Below are 21,835 nucleotides of genomic sequence, written 5' to 3'. Positions count from 1 at the left end.
TTTGTGTCTTTTAGGTTCATTTAAATGAATCCACAAGTCCTTAAAGTCACAAATGAACACATTTGAACTTACTGGGGGAGATCGCCGTCTGTCTCACAGTGAGATAAAGCAGCAGCCATGTACAGAATTAAGATCCATGTTTTCACTAAGACTGAGCCTCTGTGTTTCAGGCTAGGTTTCTGTGTATTCTTGCCTTGCATACTTGGAAGTGTGTCACTTGTTTATGTATCAAAGCGCTTGCCAAAATATCCCATTCAAACATTGGACTCCAGAAGAGACGCAAACGGAATCAAACAGAAGAAAACCAGGAAACCAGGCGGCGATAGCGACTATAAGCTGAATCCAAGCTTATGGGACAGGTGACCTATACGGTTGTTTCTTTAGTGTTTCAGGACGGAGAATGCGCCGCTATGCCAGCTGGTGTCCTGCCAGGTAAACATTAACAGCCGCCAACAGGCTGAGCCAACAACAATATAGGAGACACAACAGACACAAGTTTAGTCTTCTGTGGTTTGGATGAAAAAGTCTCTCTTCTACCCAGACTAAGATAGACACTTTCACCGGGCATAATGTTTAGCTTTAACGTCTTAAATAGTGGGTAAGTGGCTGATAACATGGTACACACAGCAATGAAAGTCAGCGACAACACCGCGGTCAGACACACAATAGAGAGGGCGCGTTCCACTAGCTTCCAGCCAAAAGCTTCAAGGTCAATTTAAGATGCATGATTTAAAAAGGTCCAGTGTATAACAGTTAAGAGTTTTATTGACCATAATTCATCACATGACCCTGACATAAAGGATAATCACTTTAAATAAAATGGTTCATGTTTTGTAGCCTTAACTCACAAACTAGTCAGAGGAATGACATTGTTTCTGATGTGTGAAGGCCACCGTAGTTCCTGGACATCGTCCTCCCGTTTGTCTCACCACTAGATGTCACTAATTCTTACACACTGGCCCTTTAACGTTTGGTGTTTGGTGTGCAGAAAACAAGGATGCACCACAACCCTGTGCAATCAGGTTAAATATCATAATGACAATTTTCAAAAAATGTCTATCTTTATGGAAATAACAATTCAATGCTATCATTATTATTATTACTACAACAGTGTGATAATGATGCATATTGTTTTGTGTATTATTACTGCCTCCGTGTAATAAACTGAGAAAGAAATGCAGCCCATTATCCACAATGCAATTCTCCTCAAGTTATTACACCGAGCAAAATCTATCATCTGTACGTCCTAATTGTACTCTCACCTCTATGATGTGCACTGCAGCATTCACTGATCAGCAAATAGTGGCCAATGGCTCTCAACAGGCACATAATGTGTTAGCACGGCCAGGGCGGTGGAGTGTTTGCACAATATAGCCGTTTAGTGAGAGAGCGAGCTGCACAAACATGGGCCAGTGCCATGTCAGTGTAACCCAGCCAAGCATGAACAGCCACATCTGCTCAGACTGGTCGCACATAAACACACAAATCTATGTACAACACACAAGCTGCGATAAACCAAAACACATAAGTACATAGGAATCCACCTGGCCACACAGCGGAGTAGCGGCTAGCCCTGCTGCCCTGCAGCAAACACAACAGGGTTCGTGACCGGGTCTGCATGGAGTTTGCATGTTGTCCCAGTGTGTGTGGGTTTTCTCTGGGTTCACCAGTTTCCTCACACAGTCCAAAAACATGCAGAGGTTAATTGAACACTCTAAATTGGTTGTTTGTCTCTGCGTATTGCTGTCAAAAACTGGTTCTGCCTTTCAGACAGTTCCTCCAATCGTTATGCAGAAGCCCAGCGTCCATGCCCGCCCCACTGCTCCACTGACTCCGAGAGAAGCTGAGCTTCCCTGGAAGTGACGTTTTTGCTGCATCTTCCCAATCACCATTAAGCTCACCACAGTGGAAAAAAAAACAACCTACTCTTTGCCATCCCATAGAGAACAGTTGAAGCTGAGCTAAGTGGTTTTAATGCGGAGGCTGCTACGGGAATACGAAAATCACGTACGACGATCCGTCATCCGTGATAAACAGCTGATTCTGAACAAACCAGTGACAGGTTCTGATCTGGTTCTAGTGCATGTTTAGTATTGAAATGTGAATACAACACAGTACATATTTAGAGGATATCATATGTAGGAGCTCATTATTCTGAACCAAAATCAAGTCACTTATTTACAGGGTTTAAAGTGATAGTTCAAGTTCTCTTTACGTGTGACAAAGCACATGAAAGGCTCCTGCGAGGAAGGGCTAAGATAAGTGTCGTACTTTTCAATCCGCCTCCTCTCGGTAATGAGACTATAAAGTACATCCTATACCGCTGAAAGTCATCTTGGAACATTTTTATTTGCTTCAGTGCATTTTGAAATTTTCTTTACTGTGCCTGCTGCCAGTGACCATTAGCGACCACCGTATACGAGTGCACTTTAGCTGTCGTTACATTAGCTCTGCACCTAATGACAAAATGTACCAAAAAAAAAAAGAGAAAAAAACAGAAACGTCTAGAAGACATTAGTGTATAATAATAATAATATAAAAGATGGTAATATTGCACAACACAGTGCACTTAAGTAATCAAATTATTGCTGCACAGTTGCACAATTTCCTCAATGCCAGTTTTATGACACAAAGTGAAGTCAAAGTTGTTGCTTTTTCAGTTTCTCTCTAAAACTGCAGTCATGCACCTGGATGCTGGATTGCCGACTCATATTGAAAACAAAATAACCACAATAATATTTTTAGATACTAAAAAAATAAAAAACCTGAAATGTCATGTCACCGTTTACACCGTTCTCTTTTAGTGAGATAGAAATGCTTCTTAAATTATTCTTAAAACATAAAATGGTCACTGATGTTACAATGAATCATTTACAGGAAGAGAATAAGCAGTGAAGTAAAGCTTATATTTGACAAATAAGGTTTTGTGACAGAAATATACAATGGACAGTTGTTAATTAACGCATTTACAAGTTCCCTAATATGTACAAGTTTAAAAAAATAAATATATTAAGTGGATGTTGTTTAACTTTATTTCCTACAACACATCAGGCAGACTGTGAGTGAAGCACAGATCTGGACTCTCGGCTCCGGCAAATAAAGCGAGAGGAGAGCGCAAGTGCTGACTTTACAACCAACAAAATGACATAATCTCTTGATGTGTTTGGCATCGAGCTAGCAGGTAAATAAAAGCAAACAGCAGTGGCTTCTGGGAAAAAGCAGTCTTAGAGCAATTTTATCCCTCCGTTTCCCTCAGTTTACTTCATTTCATCTGTATAAAGTGCAGCAAAGACTAGTTTAATTAAAGAAAGCAGCATTTTCCTAACGCTGCGCAAAAAAGCTGAGAAATGTCTTGGGTTTGCAAGCTCGGGATCAATCACTGCTGCTGCTGCTGCCGAAGCTATAAACTGCCTGTAGCGCTCGTGGAAAGGTTACGTGGTGGAAACAGACGACTTTAACACCGAGCCGCGTCTTACAGTTGAGCCGAGCATTGAGCAGCAAAACAAATTCCAAGAGATGTTGACAATTAAAAATGGAAATGAGCGTTTTCTCTCCCTCATCTTCCCTCAACAGCTGCGTGTTACCCCCCACCCCGAGACAATCACACGATCAACCCACAGTGGCAGCGCAGCCATCACTGGTCTCATGATTCCGTTATGATTATCACATCAACTATTCTATTTGAACCCACCGTCCAACGCGTCTTCAGTTTTCTACACCAATGCACGCGGCGCTCCCATTTTCATCCGTCATTACAAGTAGTCAGATAAATATGTATAACTTGAATATGAATTGAAATGTTCTATTCCCCCAAAACAAAATGAATGCCTCTGCAGTCGAGCAACTGATGAATGTTGCAGCGGCTCCAGTATTTTGGCCAATTATCCATATGTGAGGAAATCTACATCTGGAACCAATTAAACATTATTAGAAGTTACCCTGGTGTATACTAGTGATGAAAATAGATCGATACGCTAAAAACCATGATACCATATTGATAGTGGTTGGCAGCCAATCCCTACTTATTCAGATTAGCCTACCTATCATGGCCATCCCCCCCGCTATCACCTCAGCCATCTTTTTCAGTATTCTGCATTTTAAACTCTAATCTTGTCCGTTTTATTTCATCTTAACGTTTGCGTGTTTGATTGATCTCCTTGTTTAATACGTAAAGTGACCTTGAGTGTTAGAAAGGCGCTCAAAGAAGACCTGAAACTAGCGATTAAAGTCTTAAATGTTTACCGATGTTATGAATGAAGTCAGAAGTCGGGCTAATTTCAACAAAGACTTGCATAAAAAAACAGTGGAGTCGCCCTCTGGTGGCCATTTAGGAGACTAGCGTTTACCAACAGTTCCTCAGTGGCTTCACATTGCCTGGGCCTAGAGAAACTGAACGTCCACTTACATACAGTCAAATGGCACTGAAACGGGTTGTGTGTGTGTGTTCGGTTGACCCTGAACGCCCAGTAAGATGATGTCATCGTCATTCTGATGTTATTTTCCATGTCTACAGGAAGGAGATTAGGTCAGTTTAGGTTGTGTGTCTGATCCAAACCAGCCTCACTATCACTTCTTCCCTCTTTATGCAGACAAATGAAAAAAGCTCTGGGGGCATTTGAGCTGCACAGGCTGCCGCAGCACCTTGTCTACTCAGCCAGAGGATTGAGCAGGAAATCTGAAAGGCTATGACAATGCGGTCGTTTGAGCGCGCTCAGAGGAAGACATAATGGATTTCAACTTCAAATCAGATGACAAAGAATAGGCGTCACTTAATCTGTCAGCCCGCTTGAGGTGCAGTGAAAACCATAAATCTGTCCCAGATCCTTGGCCGCCAGGATATTTTGACATTACACCAGATTTGTGAAAAGGCCAACATGGAGGATATAAAGATGATGGGCAGTGAGTGGAGCTCGAACTGTCTGAGTGGAACAGACGTGTCACTCCCACTGATCTCAGGCTGTGGGGACATTTCACTGTGGCTCTTTTAGCCAGCGCTCCGTATCGTTTTGTTGCAGCACCAGGAAATGATGTCAATAATATTTGAAAGCATTTGTTAGTGCTTTCACAGAACACAATATCTGAAAAACCTATATAAAAGAACGACATTTAATAAAAAATGCACCTACAACAAAGGTGATTGTCGTGATTTTGAATTGACAATACTGTCTAGCTCTCAAACACACAGTCCTAGTGATTTATTAAGTGCCACAAGGGGGGGGACTGCAATCTTTCGGTGTCTCATCTTTGAACCAAAAGAGAAACGTATTTATTTCCAAAATGTGATACATTTTAATAGTTTAGGCGTTTAAAGCACATTATTTTGCAATGATCACAATGATATTTTGATGTTTTATTTGTGTTATTTCACAGTGCAGCTGTGTGTGTGAGACTGCTGTTTTCTTAAAACTTAAAAAACTCTTTCTTCGAAACACGAATCATAAGCAGCATAACGATAATTCATGAATATGAATAAACGATGGTAGAGGTCCCTCTGTTTGAGGGAGTATATTATTATAGGCATACCTTTTTAAATGATGGGTTATAATGAATTCAATTGTGCTTGTGGGATCTTTTAAAGATCGTGTTCTACGTGTTGTTTTTATTTTTCTACTGTGAGTCTGGAATAAAGGTAGAGGCTCCCCCTTGTGGCATTAGAATAGAGAATAGAGCAGATTCACCTCACTCAACCTATTGTCAGGGCTTTTATGTGCAATGACGTCATGCATCATCTCATTCCTGTCGCTATTCCTCTTAAAACCCAGCACAGACACACATCTGTGAACCGGGGGAGGAAACTACTATTAGCAGCAGCAGCACGCTATCATAATGCACACAGTCTTCATCTGCTTCTAGGCTGTAAAGGAAATGTATGTAATCGCAGCACACCTTGGCATGGATGCTTAAAAGGAAATAATGCAGGTCCGTAGAAAATCCCATTACAGGCTGCGACGACTATTGGTTATTGTTTAAGAAAAAAAAAAGCCCACTAAACAGGCAGAAAAAACAAATTGCATTATACCGTAAGGATTGTTACGCACCGATTTACTGCTCCCACTGAAGAACAATAACTCTGCAGGGTTTTTTTTTTTTGGTTTTTTTAGGAGATACTAAATCATTTGAGAAAAGCCCCTGACCGTGCACCGACGCAGGATTGTGAGATTATCCCTCTCCGGCACTTTTTAATCTACCATGTACTCAAGAGCTCAAACTAAATTTAGCACGGAGCTGTCAAAGATCTCTGCCAGACACGCACGTTAATGTGCTCCACTATCCTTCCAGAGGCCGTCCGCGACGACACGCCGCTCCACCTGACCTCCAAACACTTACTCACACACACAGACACACACATGCAGCTTGTTATAGGACGCACACATGACCTAAGACAAGCCGGAGACACAAGGAGGATTTTCAACTCCGAACAAAAGTCCACAACGTCATAAGAATATGATGTTTCTCACCCTTAGGGAGCCATTTCTGACAAGACACCTTCCTGCAACCTCCACCTGTTTTCGGCATTAAAAGCGCAGCGTGTTGATTTGTTTACTCTTCCTTCGCAGTAACCGCACGCTCGTTTCGACTCACACCTTTGCACTTACATGCACCCGAGTGTTGTTTTAAAAGACTGTAATCTCCGAGCAGCAGACGCGGTAATTAAGGCACGCCAGTGACAACAATGTGATATTTCCATCTGTTTCAAAGATCATTTAATAACTGCAGGGAAGCATTCCGAGACAAGTCTACAGCTATCAACAGTTTAAGTCAAGATGGACAGCTGCTGTACTTAACCGTGAGGGCTTTGTGTTTGTTTATTGGTTTTAATTCTGGGACTTTACTTCTCATGGTCATTTTTTATTTATGCCTTTAATATAGCTTGTACTGGTGTTTTCAAATGTACTTACTCATTTGTTTGTTTTTTTAAAGAGATGCTCTTTGTGCTTTCATTAAAAGAAGATTTTTAATACGTAATTAGTAAAATAATTGATAGTGGCAGCTCTACGTTTTTGATTTTACTGGTGGAGGCAGCAGTAAGAGCGACGACTGCTCTGTGCCATGATGTAAAATCACTGATTTCCTCAAAGGACTTTGGTGTGGCAGAGTGAGTACACGACGCAAAGTGACACAAACTTTGTAGTCCAATTGAAAAAAAGGCTGTGCAACAGTCAGATAAAGCAACACATGTCATATATTATTAAGATATTGTCGAGTAACGTTTAGTTTAGAGATTAGTGGAGTGATTATTTGCGAGCCTTCGTCTCTCAGGACGGTTCTCGGCACAGGGGGCTTACAGTGCCGTCAAAGCTGACTTTGTGTCAGTCACACACTTACACACACCACAAAAACTATTAGAAATGAAATTTGATCTTTCTGTGTGAAATATAACATCCCATGCGTATTCGCCTTGTAAAGCTCCTCATTGCACCATCCTCTTCTCTTTCATATTCAGGCTCTTCCGTTATATATATAATGAGGTTGATCGGGTATAAACTGAAGCCAATGCGTAACGTTAGGTGACTCTTTGATAGGTTATCACAAACACAAGTGACCATTCAGACAATTAAATACAAACAAAGGCCTTTTATCTTTTGTGTAATCCTCTCGGAGAAACTGTACTGTACTGTACCACATTCAAAACCTTAAACAAAAGAAATGTGTTCAAACAAAGGGTAGAATAAAAGAACATCATGGTTCACTAATAGAATATCAGTAAATCTTTGATCAAGAAGAGATTTCAATGCAATAAAAAAGGGGGCGAGACTTAAATGTACTGCCTCAGAGTTTGGGGTAGACCTGCACAAGCAAGTGCAGTAAAAAAAAAAAGACACAACAGCTGCAGGACAAAAGAAAGAAAGAAAGAAAGAAGAAGAAGACAGAGACAGGTGACCTACCGTCCTCCGTGGGGACGTAGATGTTCAGGTACAGGCAGTCCTCGCTCTGGTCCTGCACGTAGGTTACCAGTGTATCCAGGTTGGCCGTGAACCACACGGGCAGCATGTCATTGAGTAAAAAGCGATCCTCTAAGAACTGAGGACAAACTGGAGCAAACTGAGTAGCATTCCTGATGCCCGGCCAGGACATGGGCGGCTCCGGTGGCTGGAATCTGCGCTCTCCTGTTGGCGGCAACGCGTACGGGATCCCCAAATACTGCTCCACGGGTCCCAGGATCTCATTAGGTAACGTAACCTTCACGCCCCGCAATTTCCCATAATTGGTAGTGACCACCGGGTGCTGCTGGGCCTGAACTGTGGCCGCACAGATGGACGCCAGGCCTACCCACAGCAGGAGGTTGGCCTTGGCTGTGGAGTGACGCATCCATGAAGGGCCACTGAGCGGTGACATACTCCTGGCTGTGCTGAGCCCGAGCCTGGCACGGTATTGGTCGTTGGATCCTCGGCGCGCCCTTCGACCCCCCTGCCCCTCCACCAAGATCGTTCCCGCTGCTGCTCCTCCTCAGCCGAGCAGAAGAGCATTCTCAAAGCTCCCCATCCTGAGAGGCTGCACGGAGACGGACCGCTGCTGCACGACTCCCCGGGTCCAGAACCTGGTGTGGGCTGAGGTTACCTAGACTCCAGCTTGATGCAAAAAACCTGAAAAACACAAACAGAAAGCAAACAAAGCTGATACAAAACGGCATCATGGGTAACGACATAAACACATTTAGAGGCTGAACAGCAGATCCGGTCGCGCTACGTCTCCCATCAGCAGAGATTAGAGTATTTGTTCACAAATGCTATCAAAGCCAGGTGTCCTTATTGATTTTAGATTCACGGTCTCCAGGAATGATTCTGTTTGTCCACCATTTTGATTCACACCGCAAAAAATATGAATAAAAATGCACCCAGGCTTTGGTTTCTCTCTACGTCAACTCAAAACAAAGTATTCTATCAAAATTGTGCCGAACAAACAAAGAAAAACTGAAAATACCAGGAATAAAATTAACAAGCTGTCTTCACGGTCACACTGTTGAGACCTAAGCGCGATAAAAAAAATACCTGGGACAATGTTAAACCTGCGTGGTTCATGATTTGTCCATGATTAATTCAATGGTGATGAAGAGTGTAATAGTAGGCAGAATAAGAGTTCAACCTTTCTAATTTGTAACCACACACAGACAGCACTGTAACTGCATGTTATAAAAAAAGTATGTTCCAGACCTTTGCTTAAGGAAATTTGATCTAATTTACGCAAATAAAAACTTACAGCTTGATATGTCACCCGTGGTCAGTCGCCATTATGTTACTGTAACGGCAAAGACCTCCAAGCTAAAGACTCCATTAAAAGTAGTTTTTTTCAGGCAGTTTTGAGAAAATTACAATGAAAGTTAGCGGAGATACGGTGGCACCTCTTGATTGGCTGAAACAGGTTAATCATTTTCGGGGCTAATCCTTGAGAGAGGTCCAATTTAAAAGTCTGCCTTGTGGGCTTGGAAGGAACCTCATGGACATTTGTGTCAAAACCAAATTGCACACAACCCCATAATTCAATTTCCTGTTGGAGCTCTCACCTCATTCCACTGGCCCTAGGTCTGAAGACACTTTAAATGCTTTATTTATTTATTTATATATATATATATATATATATATATATATAGTTTAATTTGAAATATTGAAGTAAAATCTCACACCAGACTACATCAATTTAAAGGGTTGATGAACTGGTCCCTTAGTTAAATAAAAAATGAATATGTGGGGGAGAAAGAAACAACTGTGACACTTAAATCAAGCCCTTCTGATATCAAATATGGAAGAGCCGCATGAATACGTCCAATCTAATCCAATTCAACAGAGTTGTACATCACATAAAAACAGAGAGGATATGTAACAATGTAAACTAAAAGCAATATAAAAACGAATTAACAATAAACCAAGGTCAATAAAAAATATAAAACACTACATCTGCCAACTCGTATACATGGTCAGAGGAAGCCAAGGAGAAGTTAAAAAGTTTAAGTTAAGTTTAAAAAACAGTGTTTATAGAGTTGATATTCTAGATAAAAATATCCTAACCCAGCTAAAAAAAGACTTTTCTGCTTTGTTCTACAGCTTTATTGGACTCCCTCCTTCACAACCTGCCCCCAACACCCAAAACTACTGTAAATTGTGTGTACTGACCCTTTAAAACCTAAATGATTTTCTATCCGACCCGCGGCGGTGTTTCCATGGCAACAATCAATGCCACCTTGCTGACAACTTTGCAAAAAAAAAAAAACCTGAGGCAAAGAAAAGGTCTAATAATTCCTGCCTCGCTAACAATGTTGTGTCACTGGCAATGAGGAGGAGAAGAGGAGGAGAGGAGATGCCAGTAAACAACGCCCCGGAAAATATGTCTGAATTTCCTCTTGTCCTAAAGGGGCGAAAGAGAAAGTGCTCGAAAAACCGAGGATACCCAGAATACACTGCAGGCTGTGTAGCTCAGAATAAGTTTGAGACACCAAAATCAGCACGTAAGCGGCAAAGACTCAACTCCCGCCCCGCCGTCATCCGACAGTGTTTTCAGTGTTGGAACACGTCTTTGGAACGTTAAAATATCTTTTAACGTTAGCGACAGAGCTGCAACTCTCGATTCTTTTCATAATCCATTCATCGGTTGATTATTTTTCCGATGTCAGAAAACGTCAAACCTGGAGATGATGACGTTCTCGAACGCCTTTGTTTTGTCCCCAAACCAAAATGATTCACTTTTAATGATTTCTCTGTTATGTGGAGCAAAGAAATGCCGAAAATATTCACATTTAAGAAGGTGAAACAATCAGAAGTTGTGTTTTAAATCGATTAATCCATAATCAAAATAGTTGACAATTAATCGAGTAATTGTTGCAGCTCTAGTTAGCGATTATTTTTGTAACATTAGTGAAATGAGTTCATCTGTTAGATGTAAACGCGTGAGTCATCTGTGTTTGTTCACGTCTTCTAAAAGCAGAAAACCAGCTTCCATTTTTAGCAAAAACACTCTTTCCTTTTTCCTAAAATGCATCCATCCATCCATCTTCTACTCCCCGACTGGCGGGGACACCCTGGACAGATCGCCAGTCCATCGCAGGGACACATAGAGAGACAAACAACTGTCCACTCTCACACCTATGGTCAATTTAGAGTGTTCAATTTGCCAAATTTGCATGTTTTTGAAAGCTGAGAACCCGTAGAAAACCCACGCACACACAGGGAAGAATCCCCGGTTGCTTGAACTCGAGCGAACACGGCGCGAGTCCAACAAGTCGCGGTCGAGGACGCGGTTAATGGAACGGCTCCGCAAAGAGTCACTGGAGCTGCGAGACAGACTTGTTCACGTATTGATTTAAGTGACTGTGACGTGACGGTCAATATCCCTGCTGATGATTTCTTTTTCTTTCTTTTTTTGTCCCCAGGAAGACACAGTCACTGTTGACATTTGACAATATGTCACTGTACTGGTGATCTGTAACAGGACCTCCAATCACGCTCCCTGTGATGGATTTGTTTATCATTCACTCATCATGTGATCAGTTCGTCTGCACGTCCAGCTCCATGATATTTCACAAACACAAAGTTTGCTGGAAGCAGTAACTTGATGATATACAATGGGGATAGTTCAGTTTATTTTGAAGAGTGTATTCAAGAGGTGGAACTACAGTAACATCTCTTCTCTTGTTCCACTACATAAAAGGAACATCTATTTAACTGCTTGTCAATGCAAATGATAAATAAGCCAATCACAGCAACATAAAAACATGTCGATTTAAGTTCAAACCAAGCATCAGAACAGTATTTTCTTTAAAAAAAATGTCCTCGTGAGAGATATGAACCAACAGGTGGGGATTATTTAACGTGCAGTGAGTCAAATTTAGGTGAAATTATATTCATTTGGCAGAAATCGAAGATAAAATATTTACACTTAACCTGTTAAGACCTAAGCCTCAAAATGTCCGGCCTGGACTTTGCCCATTTTTCCAGAATAACTTCCAATATCTATTCACAATTTACTGCATGTTGAAATACAACAATTTTAACAATTTAAAATGATGGAAAAACAAAAAGTTTTATATAAAAAAAAATACTACAGTTGTACACATATGAACAGAATAATACATATTTAAAATAAAAAAAAATGGGCCTCAATACGTAAAAACAGGCTAGAAAAAATGCAAACTATGTACAGGTGTTTCTCTCTGGTGACAAAGACACTGAGTGAAATTACGAAAATAAGATACGTAGATAACACAAACCGTCGCGTAATTACGATAATTCAAAGTGCGCTTGCGTTGGACATTAAAGGGTTAATGTGTACAATCACTGTAACTGTTTGAATTGTTGTTGTTTTTCGTTGCCACAGAATAAGCCGGGTCAGCTCCACTGAGGCCGCCATTTTGAGGCTAAAATGGGGTTCTCCGGCACATTTGGAAGGGAAGGGTGAGGTGAAGGAAGACCGAGAAATGTTGCACACTGTGCCTTTAAAGTATGCGGTTGTTTTCCTCGTCTTGCTCCATTATTGACGGGAAGAAATGAGGCAAATTACACCTCATTACTAACACAACAATGACCAGACTTCCCTCCACTTCTACTCTAATGAAGCCGTGGTTACTTGACATTTGTGGGGATCACAGGTGAACACAGTCACCCAACAGTCACACAGTAAGCCAAGAATCCAGTAAACTGGGAATCTTCATGTTCACCCCACAGCTTTTCCTCTCTGCTCTTATTACATTTGCATATTAATAAAGAAGAATGAGTTTAACTTGAGCTCATTAATACTGTGAGTAAGACAGAGAGGTGTTAATTCATCCTTTAATATTATATTACTATAGCATTATGTAGCCCCTGTAATTAACTATATGAAAGGAAATACAAGTATGTCTATATATATATATATATATATATATATATATATATATATATATATATATATATATGTATATATATATACACATATCCTGGCAACACAAGTGCCTTGTGCTCTGTTCATTATGGGCTGTGAATGAATTAATATACTACAGTGGCTGCAGTAACATAAAATAAATATTGTATTAACAAGAAATCAGGTGTTCATGTTGTGGTTTATGGGCATAAAGAAGAGAAAAAATACAAGACAGATTTGTGTTCACACGCGTTGAAGAACCTGGTTCGAGACACGCGCTCTCACACAGAGCGAGGTGAAACATCAACAGGCTGACACGACAAACATCACCCTCACTAACCGCACCTCCCCGCGCTCACCTCATCCCTTCCCTACCGACACCCCACCTTCACTCAAGGTCTGTGCAGAACGAGCGTGTCAGCTTTCCCGGAGACGGACGAGCGGAGAAGGAGAAGGAGAAGCAGAAGCACCAGGCGCAGGCGGGCGTTTCACCCTGCTGTCTCAAAGTCTGCTCTGACCAGCTGGCCTCCATCTTTGCTCGGATCTACAACAGAGTCGAACATGTTCCCCACTTTAGCCTTTACTGACTGCAAAAATGACTTGTGTGTTGCTTTGTAAACTTCTGTAAACACTCCTTAATTTCAAACGTGTTATTTTGTGACTTCAGCGTATAAGATATTTAATCCAGATTTACTCAAGTGACACAAGTTTACCAACTGTGGCAGCAGTGGCCCAGCAGCTCCAGAGAGAGCAGTTTTAAACTTCAGCCGCAACTAACGATTACTTTTACAATCGATTAGTACGTCAATTATTTTCTCGATTAATCGAGTAAAAGCGTTAGAAAAACGTTGATACTGGAAATGATGAGGTTCTCAAACGTCCTGTTTTGTCCACAAACCAAAATGATTCTATTTTAATGAATATAATCACATTTAAGAAGCGAAAAGAATCAGAAATCTTGTTTTAATAATGGAAAAAAGCTTCCGACCAATGAATGGATTATCAAAATAGATGATAATCGATTCATCGAGTAACTGTTTCAGCTCTAATAATAGCTTTTATATAGTTTATTTGGGGAGAGCATGTAACAAGTACAGTTTAGACGATTTATCAGTTATTCAATGAAATGCAAAGAAAGGCCCGGCAGTTATGTGCTGAAAGTTTAATGAATCTAATCGTTCCAATGATCACAATCTTTTAAGGAAAGATAGTGAGTGCGGTGTTAAAAAATAAACACAACAAAGCGTTTATGCTATGCATATATATATATATATCTATATATATATAGATATATATATATGCATTATGTATATGTAGCTCATTATGAGCTGCAGTGGTTCAGTGTGTGTGACATGTTGTCGTTAAGAGGACAGGCTGCCTGTGACAGGATGATTTTATAATGATTGAAATGCAAATGTTCGGTGGGCACCTTCATTGGTATTCATGGCCGTTTGTATCCTATAATCATTAAGAGCCAGAACAATGTTCGCAATCTTCCGCGCGCACACGGCAGCGTGCGTGCGTGCGTGCGTGCGAGCGGAGGACAGTTTATCATGAAACGCCACCTTAGGACATAATAACGTGTCGCTTAATTGCGGAAAGTGCATCACCTTCGTGGACGGCGTGCAACTCTTTCGCCTGGGCAAAGAATTGCATCCTCTTTTACAGTTTCTGTTCCGCGGTCGTGTGAGGAAACTGCCCTCTTTAATGGACTCTGTTTGTTAGCGTCTCTCTGACACACGCTGAAGCAACACTTAAAAGCAAGTGGGCGCATTTAGAATGCAAGTAAAATGAATTTGCCCAAAGCTTATAGATAATAATCTCATATCCTGTTAACGGCACCTAAATTTGCTGATGTGGTCTCATCTATAAAGTATTTAAGGTTGAGTGTGTTACATTTAGGCGGATTTATTGGCTGCAGTGTCTTTGGATAAGTGTATAATCCCTTTAAGATACAAATAGTCCAGTTTTTTGAGGCATTACAATAAGGCTTTGATGTGAAGTTTAGGTCCATCTCGCACTGCCGTGAGCCAGAGAGTAAATTTTGAAGCTGAAGCTTACTGCAAAAACGAAAGAGTTATCATTCTTGCTATGCCAAGGCCACCGTAGTTCCCTAAAGTTGCCAACAATTCCAGTATCACGGTAAAGTTTCAAATCAGTTGATATCAATACAACCTATGGGCTGAACAATATCTACTTGCGATTATTTTGATTTTAGATATCAAAAGGAATAGTCATTTTTACGCCATTAGTCTCATTTTCACTGGAAAAGAACGCATTTAAAATGACAACTCAGTGTTATATTTGTGCAGATCTGTGAGAAACAAGATCCAGTAATTACCGTAATTAATCCAAAATTAGATTTTGACACATTTTGGCTTCAACAAATATTATTAAAATTGCATTCGGCTGTATTGCGATTTAGCACATTTTTGATTGCTTGTTCTAATTGCAGTATAGATTGTGATTGAATTATTACCCAGCCCTTTAAACTGCAGTGTCCCCGTTTCTCACACATGCAAAAAAAAAAAAAAGAAAAAAGAAAGCATTCACCTCTTGGGAATCACTGGTTTTACCTACTCCAAATACAGCGTTACAGAAACGTTCAGGCGGTCGACTCGAGCCGACACACCTCGCTCACCACAGGCCACATCAAAACACACCCTTCCAATTTGGCGGTCTATTTAAACTGCAACACTTCCCATCCATCTCTCTCTCCTTCCTCTCTCTCTCTCTCTGCCTGTCATTTCCATTCGCCGCCTCATTCCAGCATCTGTGCTCATGTGTCAGCTCCACCACCAACCACCCAGCCTCCACCTGTAGGCTCCAACATGACGGGTACTCGCTCAGACATTTGCATCATGTGACTGCCGGGGAGTGAGCCGAGACGCCGAAACGCAAATATGCCCCCCCCCCCTCCCCTCCCGACCCCCCTCCGCTGCAATAAATATTTCAAACGTGAGCTGTCTGTCTGAAATGGCAGTAAAACAGCCATAAACGTGAAATTGTGCACACATCTGCTTTTATTACAACTGTTGTTTTGATCTTCAGACAAAAAGGATCCTCACTGGAGTAATGGATGTCTGGGATTCAGATGTGTGTGTGTGTGTGTGTGTGTGTGTGTGTGTGTGTGTGTGTGTGTGTGTGTGTGTGTGTGTGTGTACATATGGTGTGGACAGATCAGCTGCTCAGCACAAGCATGTCTTCACTTCACTGACCTGTCAGATGAACGTGTTCATCTACTACAGTATCATACGACGAGGCCCGAGTTAAAATAGGGGAAATGTGCGCGTGACATCTCAGTCACATTCATACCCGACGTCTCTGTCGCGTCCACGTTAATTAACTTCCCCTTTGTGAATTCCACAGGGAAGACCGGGGGGGGGGGGGGGGGGGGGGGTCAGCATTACGTGAACGTCCAGAATTAAATCTAAAAAAAGAATCAAAACCAATTTCCTGCGTTTGTCCCCTGACATGTTTCTAGGAATCCGTAATATTTGGAACATGCAGGAGGAGTGGATTACGGAGGGGACGCACGCTCTTAAGTGTTTGACTTTCATTTTCATGGACACAGGTAGTGAGGTCCAGGAGGCTGGAGGAGAGTGTTGCAGGACAATCCCAAACACTGTGATTATAACAGGACGTTTGATTGATTGATTGATTGATTGATTGATTGATTGGACGGAGGGGGTCGCGGTGCACGAGTCGGACATGTCCACTCCTCTTAGGATCACGTTAGTATCCGAGGGATTCGAATGGGATTTGTTTTCTCTCAAATAAGATTAATTGTCGGGAATCAAATCGCATTTGTGCTTCCAGATGTGACCAGCCGAACTGGCTCATGTAGGTGAGGAAAAACTTGGCGTGGAGAGTGACTTTTTGGAGTTTGCTCCATTTAAAGTGATGCAAAAGACAATCTGAAATAAGATTAAAGCAGCTTGAGCCTTCAGCCTCTGTAGGAATCTGTTAGAAATCACATTTCAAGCCACTTCCAAGGGTGGTTTGAGTCCGATTTTCAAAATGTTAGATATCATTATGAAATCTGTTGTTTTCTGGCAGCCTGAACAAGGCCTCAGTCACAGGATTAACTATGATACTCATACAGATGCTTCATACAGCCACTGCCCCAAAGTGAACATATACCCATGTGGCCACTCACTGTTCACACTCCCTGCACCAAAGTCCATAGAAAGAATCAGCGATTTACCATCACGGCACACAGGAGTTACTGATGCATTGATGCCTCTATCATGGAGTACAAATGTGTTAGTTTGTGACTTTAGCATTTACCAATTACCATAAAGCTGATATTGGAAAACAGGAGATAAAGCAGTTCATATATTCTTAAAATAATAATCAGTTATTTCTTGTGTCCCTACACTGGCAGCCATGTTTTCAGAGAGAGGAGCCTCTGCGTCTCAGGCTGGTTCTCAGAGCAGGTGGCGTGCACGGAGCACGTCAGTGCCTCACTGATCACTGAGAGACTTTAAAGAATAGATTTCCATGGACGTTCCTCTGGTTATGAGTCGTTACCAAACAGCAGTGCAGACACCACAAACCCCCACACACACGCGTCATCACTATGAACACATCTTGTCCCTAAAGTTCAGGAGCCTCGAATAACCAGAGTGGACAACACACAACTTCATCTTCACCAAATACAAGGTCATCTCGTGTTAAAGGAGACGCCTGTGTGTGTAGCTGCAGTGTGAGAGAATGCCACCCAGTGTGAACACAAGCTTCAAAAATCACAGCAGCAGCAGCAACGATGTGGCTGCAAAAAAAATCATGCCAGGCACCAAAAACCCACTCAACCACCCCCACTCTCCTCTTTCTTCCCCCTCGAAATTCCACATCCAGATATCCACACCACCATCTTGTGGCTGCCTGGATAGAGATGTGCGCACAGAGAGACACAGACAGAGAGAGAGAGAGAGAGAGAGAGAGAGAGAGAGAGAGGCTGGAAGACGCTGAGTCTCAGACACACAAGAGTTGCAGGTGTGAAATGGTTTTCAAACGCTTTCGGTATCTGGAGGGAGGAAAGTGCTTTTGTGCTGTTGAGATCGGGAGAACGCGGCTCCCTTTCCTGTCATTCCGCCCTGTTGCGTTAAAAGTAAAAGAGGAGGGGGGGGGGGAAGAGAGGGAGAGAGAAAGAAAAAGAGCTGTTGCTTTTGGCACAGTTTGGTTCAAGACGCGTCACAATCACTGATTTACATAAACAATGAAAGGCGTGATGTGTGTGTGTGATCAGCATCTCCACTGCAGTACCCCCCCCCCCCCCCCCCCTTAATATAAATATATATAGATCATCAATATTTAGAAAATGAAGTGCGCGAGGATGATTTAACGCTACTGCGTCTTTTGAAAAAAAAAAAAATATACAAATAAACTCCACATTGCGCCCGTTTCACGACAAATAAAAACATGCACAATGAGGAGGTTCACACAGTGTGCACGTTCATGGGTGATATTCCCACACGAGGATTCATCCAGCGCGACCGGACAAGACGAGGACAGACGTGGAGGCGGCGGGAGGAAGAAGGAAAAAGAAGAAGAAGAAGAAGAAGAGGGGGATGAGGAGGATGAGGAGGAGGGGGGGGGGGGGGGGGGCGCACACACAGGAATTGTTTATACATGATGGAAAAGCATCATACGCACTTACCGCTCAGACTGAATCCTCCTCTGTGCGACACTTTGATGTAAGTCCGCACTTCAGGCATAAAAAAAAACCGCGCATCACATGTGGGGGTTAAGGGGGCAATAAAGTCCACGGTCCAGACTGATGCTGCTCCGCAAATCCAAACTCCCGATGCGCTGAAAACTGAAAGGCAGCTCCAAACTATCCGTGTGTGTGTGTGTCTGTGTCTGTGTGTGTGTGTGTGTGTGTGGTGAGGCAGAATAAAGATGCGGCTTTATCAGCGCAGAAGATGTTTCAATGAGTCATTGCAGAGGCTCCACAAACGCAGCTGAATCTAATTGCTCTCATAGAAGGAGAGTGTTGCGAGGACAAGATTAGTGATAGAGAAACCAGGTCTCACTCTCTCTGTCTCTCTCTCTCTGTCTCCCTCCCTCTCTCTCTCTCTCTCTCTCGCCATTGGACTACACAGACTGAAATTTACTAAGCCTGCAGCCAATGGATTGCCGCATTCTCTCCATCACCCTTAAGCAGCCTCTGTTGTGGCAGCTGTGGAGCGTGGCACCGGCTGCTTTTTCCAAACCGAGGTCGCACCAGTTTAGTTCCACACACCACGTGACTCCACCACATAATGTAAAGTGGGACATTTTTTTTGTATATAACTGTTACAATAGTTCTGCTTGATGTGCTGGTCATCCAGGGCCGGACTGAATAAATGGTCCCAGGGCCATCTGTGGTGGGACCCCCCCCCCCGTCACTTAGGTCTTATCCACAAAAAATATTTCTTTCACGCTTTTAAAAAAGTTTTCCAAACACAAGAGGAAGTAGATGATCACGACAAATATGGTGACAGCTAGTGCCAGAGTGACAGAGAGATGGGGCTATTTCCCAGTTTTCCCAAAATAGTTTTTTAGAGCTCCCAAAAAGTTGTTTTTTTTTGTTTAACGGGACCTCAAACACAAACAGTCAGCTAGTTGTGACAAAGCCTTGAGATTCACAATTTGGCAGGTCATGTTTGTCAAAATGACATTTTGCAAATGTAAATTCAGAGGTGTCACCTGCAACCTATTGGATACCAGCTGTCAATCACACTGCTGGTCAACACATCTAAGTATTAGACAAAGAAAACCCAAGTAAACGCAGCAAATGCAGTCTTTATTTGATGATTTTATTTATTAAGGGTCTAAACCTACATGGCCCTGTGTGGAAAAAGTAATTGCCCCCTTAACCTAATAACTGGTTGTGCCACGGTTAGTGGCAACAACTGTAATTAAGTGTTTGCGATAACTGGCAATGAGTCTTTCACATCGCTGTTTACTTGGGTTATCTTTGTCTAATATTTGAACATGTCTGTCTATCCGACTCCGCCTTTGTGGCATTTCAAAATCAATCACCAGGACTGTATGTCGGGGAGCTGAACACGATTTCCAAGTCACAAAATATGAACAATATTCCCATTGATGATTATTCTGATGAAGAACATTTCTTCCAATGCATGTTATTGTCCCATCCTCATCGGTATATGATGCTGCAAGAGAATCCTAATAAAGGGCAAGTAACAGGGCTATACAGTAAGTTAGTTTCCTAGCTCAACCCATTTTTGTCTTCACTTCAAACCAAACTATACATTTCTAACCAGAAACAGTGGAATCACATTGTTAAAGGCAGTCACAAGCAGCACAGCGTCCAGTTTAAATTAAAGCTGTTGTGACGCTTTAACACGATCACACTGTTCTTTATGACAAACGGGTGCATCCAACACCATTATAGTGCATGCATTTTCATTTAATAGAGGATATTAGGATGCTCAGTGAAGCAAGTAGACACCGGAAGTTATTAATAATGCTTTTTTTATGCCCGTCCTTAAAGTGCCACTGAACTACTCACCTCTTTATCTCACTGCTCACTCCCGGCACCAAACTCCATAGAGAAAATCAGCAGTTTTAGATGACGGCACATTGGAATTGTTGATCCACTGCTGCCTCCAACTGTGATTGAAAAGCTTAGTTAAGAATTTACCCAAGTGACAAAAAAATTACCGAATAAGGCAGTGGTAAAACCGCAGCTCCTGTTTGTCATGATGATACAAACACAGATTTTTCGGTTTACAAACTTCAGTTTTCCCTAGAATAAATTGTGTTTTCTCCCCTTAAGCTTTGAAATAACTTGTCCACAGTTATCTTACTGATAAAGTCCTATGTAGCAAAGGAGGAGACCGACTTCAACACATGACTTATATTATTTATAAATTACGATTAAAGGCTGTGAATTCATTGAAGTCGCAGAAGGATTCCCTGATCTTGAAACCAGCATGAATAAAGACAACGAATGCCGTCATCGTGATGTCAGTGAAAGCAAGTTTACAGCAGTGGAGCGCGAGTGTGAGACTGAGGGCTGCACATGAAGCCAGGTCTCTCTTTGATGCCATCATCATTTATTCCCTCTCCCCACATCACAGCCCTCAGTAGTCGGGGGGGGGGGGTTTCCTCCACACCTCTGAAGTATCGGCTGCAGTTGACAGCTCGACCCAGATTGACTTGAGCGACTTTAATGAGAGTGATGAAGGACTGTGACTGCTGCCTGGGTGAAGCCAAATCAAATGTTTAGCGGGGGGGTTTACAAATGCACCTGTGACCTGTGTGCGGCAAAGCCTCTGAATGTGCCGCATTTGACCTTTCTCCAAGTGCATTAGCAGGCGCGCTGCATGATGGGACTGTCAGCGGCAATTTCATCAAACTAACCGCAGCCTCGGTGGGTGTTTTTCATACAAATAGAGAGTAGAACGTGAGATTGTGCCGCGATAAAAACCACTTACAATAAGTTGATTGTGATGAATTTGGCCAGTATTGAGAAAATTGGGAATGAGGGAAAATAGCAGGACTTACTCACGAAACATCGCCCCCATCCCCCTCAACTGCCCTCTGATCAAAGCTCTGCCCCCAAAAACAGACTCGGTAGACTCGGTGCAATTGGGGGTTGCAACATTCAGCCAGTCCGAGGTTGCTTTCCCACTTTCGCGAAACTAAGCAAACCTTTTAATAACGTTTAATTCCCCTCCTCGCCTGAGGCGGCGCTGGATCAAGAATTACTGAAGGAGAAGACGAGACAACGATGAACGAGAGAACTCGCTCATCTGTTGGCTCGCGCAGGACAACTTTGGTTTCCTGCACAAAAGAGCAAAACACGGAACTGGACCCTTTACCCACAGTGCCCTGCGTTGTAGTCCGCTTCCTTCATTTGGTTTTAGTCTGCACAGACTGACAATATAAGGTGTTTTAGTTTCAGGTTCTGATTAAGGTCAGCCTGCTGTCTCGTCTGTTGCTGCACTGACTGAATGTCCTGGTTTAACATGCACTAAGGAGACATTTACCC

The 21,835-nt window shown here is 42.3% G+C and overlaps 1 protein-coding gene across 3 annotated transcripts in view; it reads right to left on the bottom strand.

The window, feature by feature from the left end:
* Window positions 1-21,835, bottom strand: part of nlgn4xa (neuroligin 4 X-linked a) — a 94,138-nt gene that overhangs the window by 55,658 nt on the left and 16,645 nt on the right. The window contains exons 2-3 of one of the 3 annotated variants that reach the window (XM_058622883.1): window positions 20,351-20,451; window positions 7,887-8,585 (exon numbers count right to left, since the gene is read on the bottom strand). In XM_058622883.1, the coding sequence (XP_058478866.1) occupies window positions 7,887-8,337 (451 nt within the window). In that variant the 5' untranslated portion in view covers window positions 8,338-8,585; window positions 20,351-20,451. Of the gene's footprint in view, window positions 1-7,886; window positions 8,586-18,490; window positions 18,923-20,350; window positions 20,452-21,835 lie in introns of those variants that run through there. The other 2 variants (XM_058622882.1, XM_058622884.1) reach the window with 2 other exon arrangements.

The sequence above is a fragment of the Solea solea genome, chromosome 2 (assembly GCF_958295425.1).
Source record: "Solea solea chromosome 2, fSolSol10.1, whole genome shotgun sequence".
NCBI lineage: Eukaryota > Metazoa > Chordata > Actinopteri > Pleuronectiformes > Soleidae > Solea > Solea solea.
This window is presented reverse-complemented; position numbering and strand designations above follow the sequence as displayed.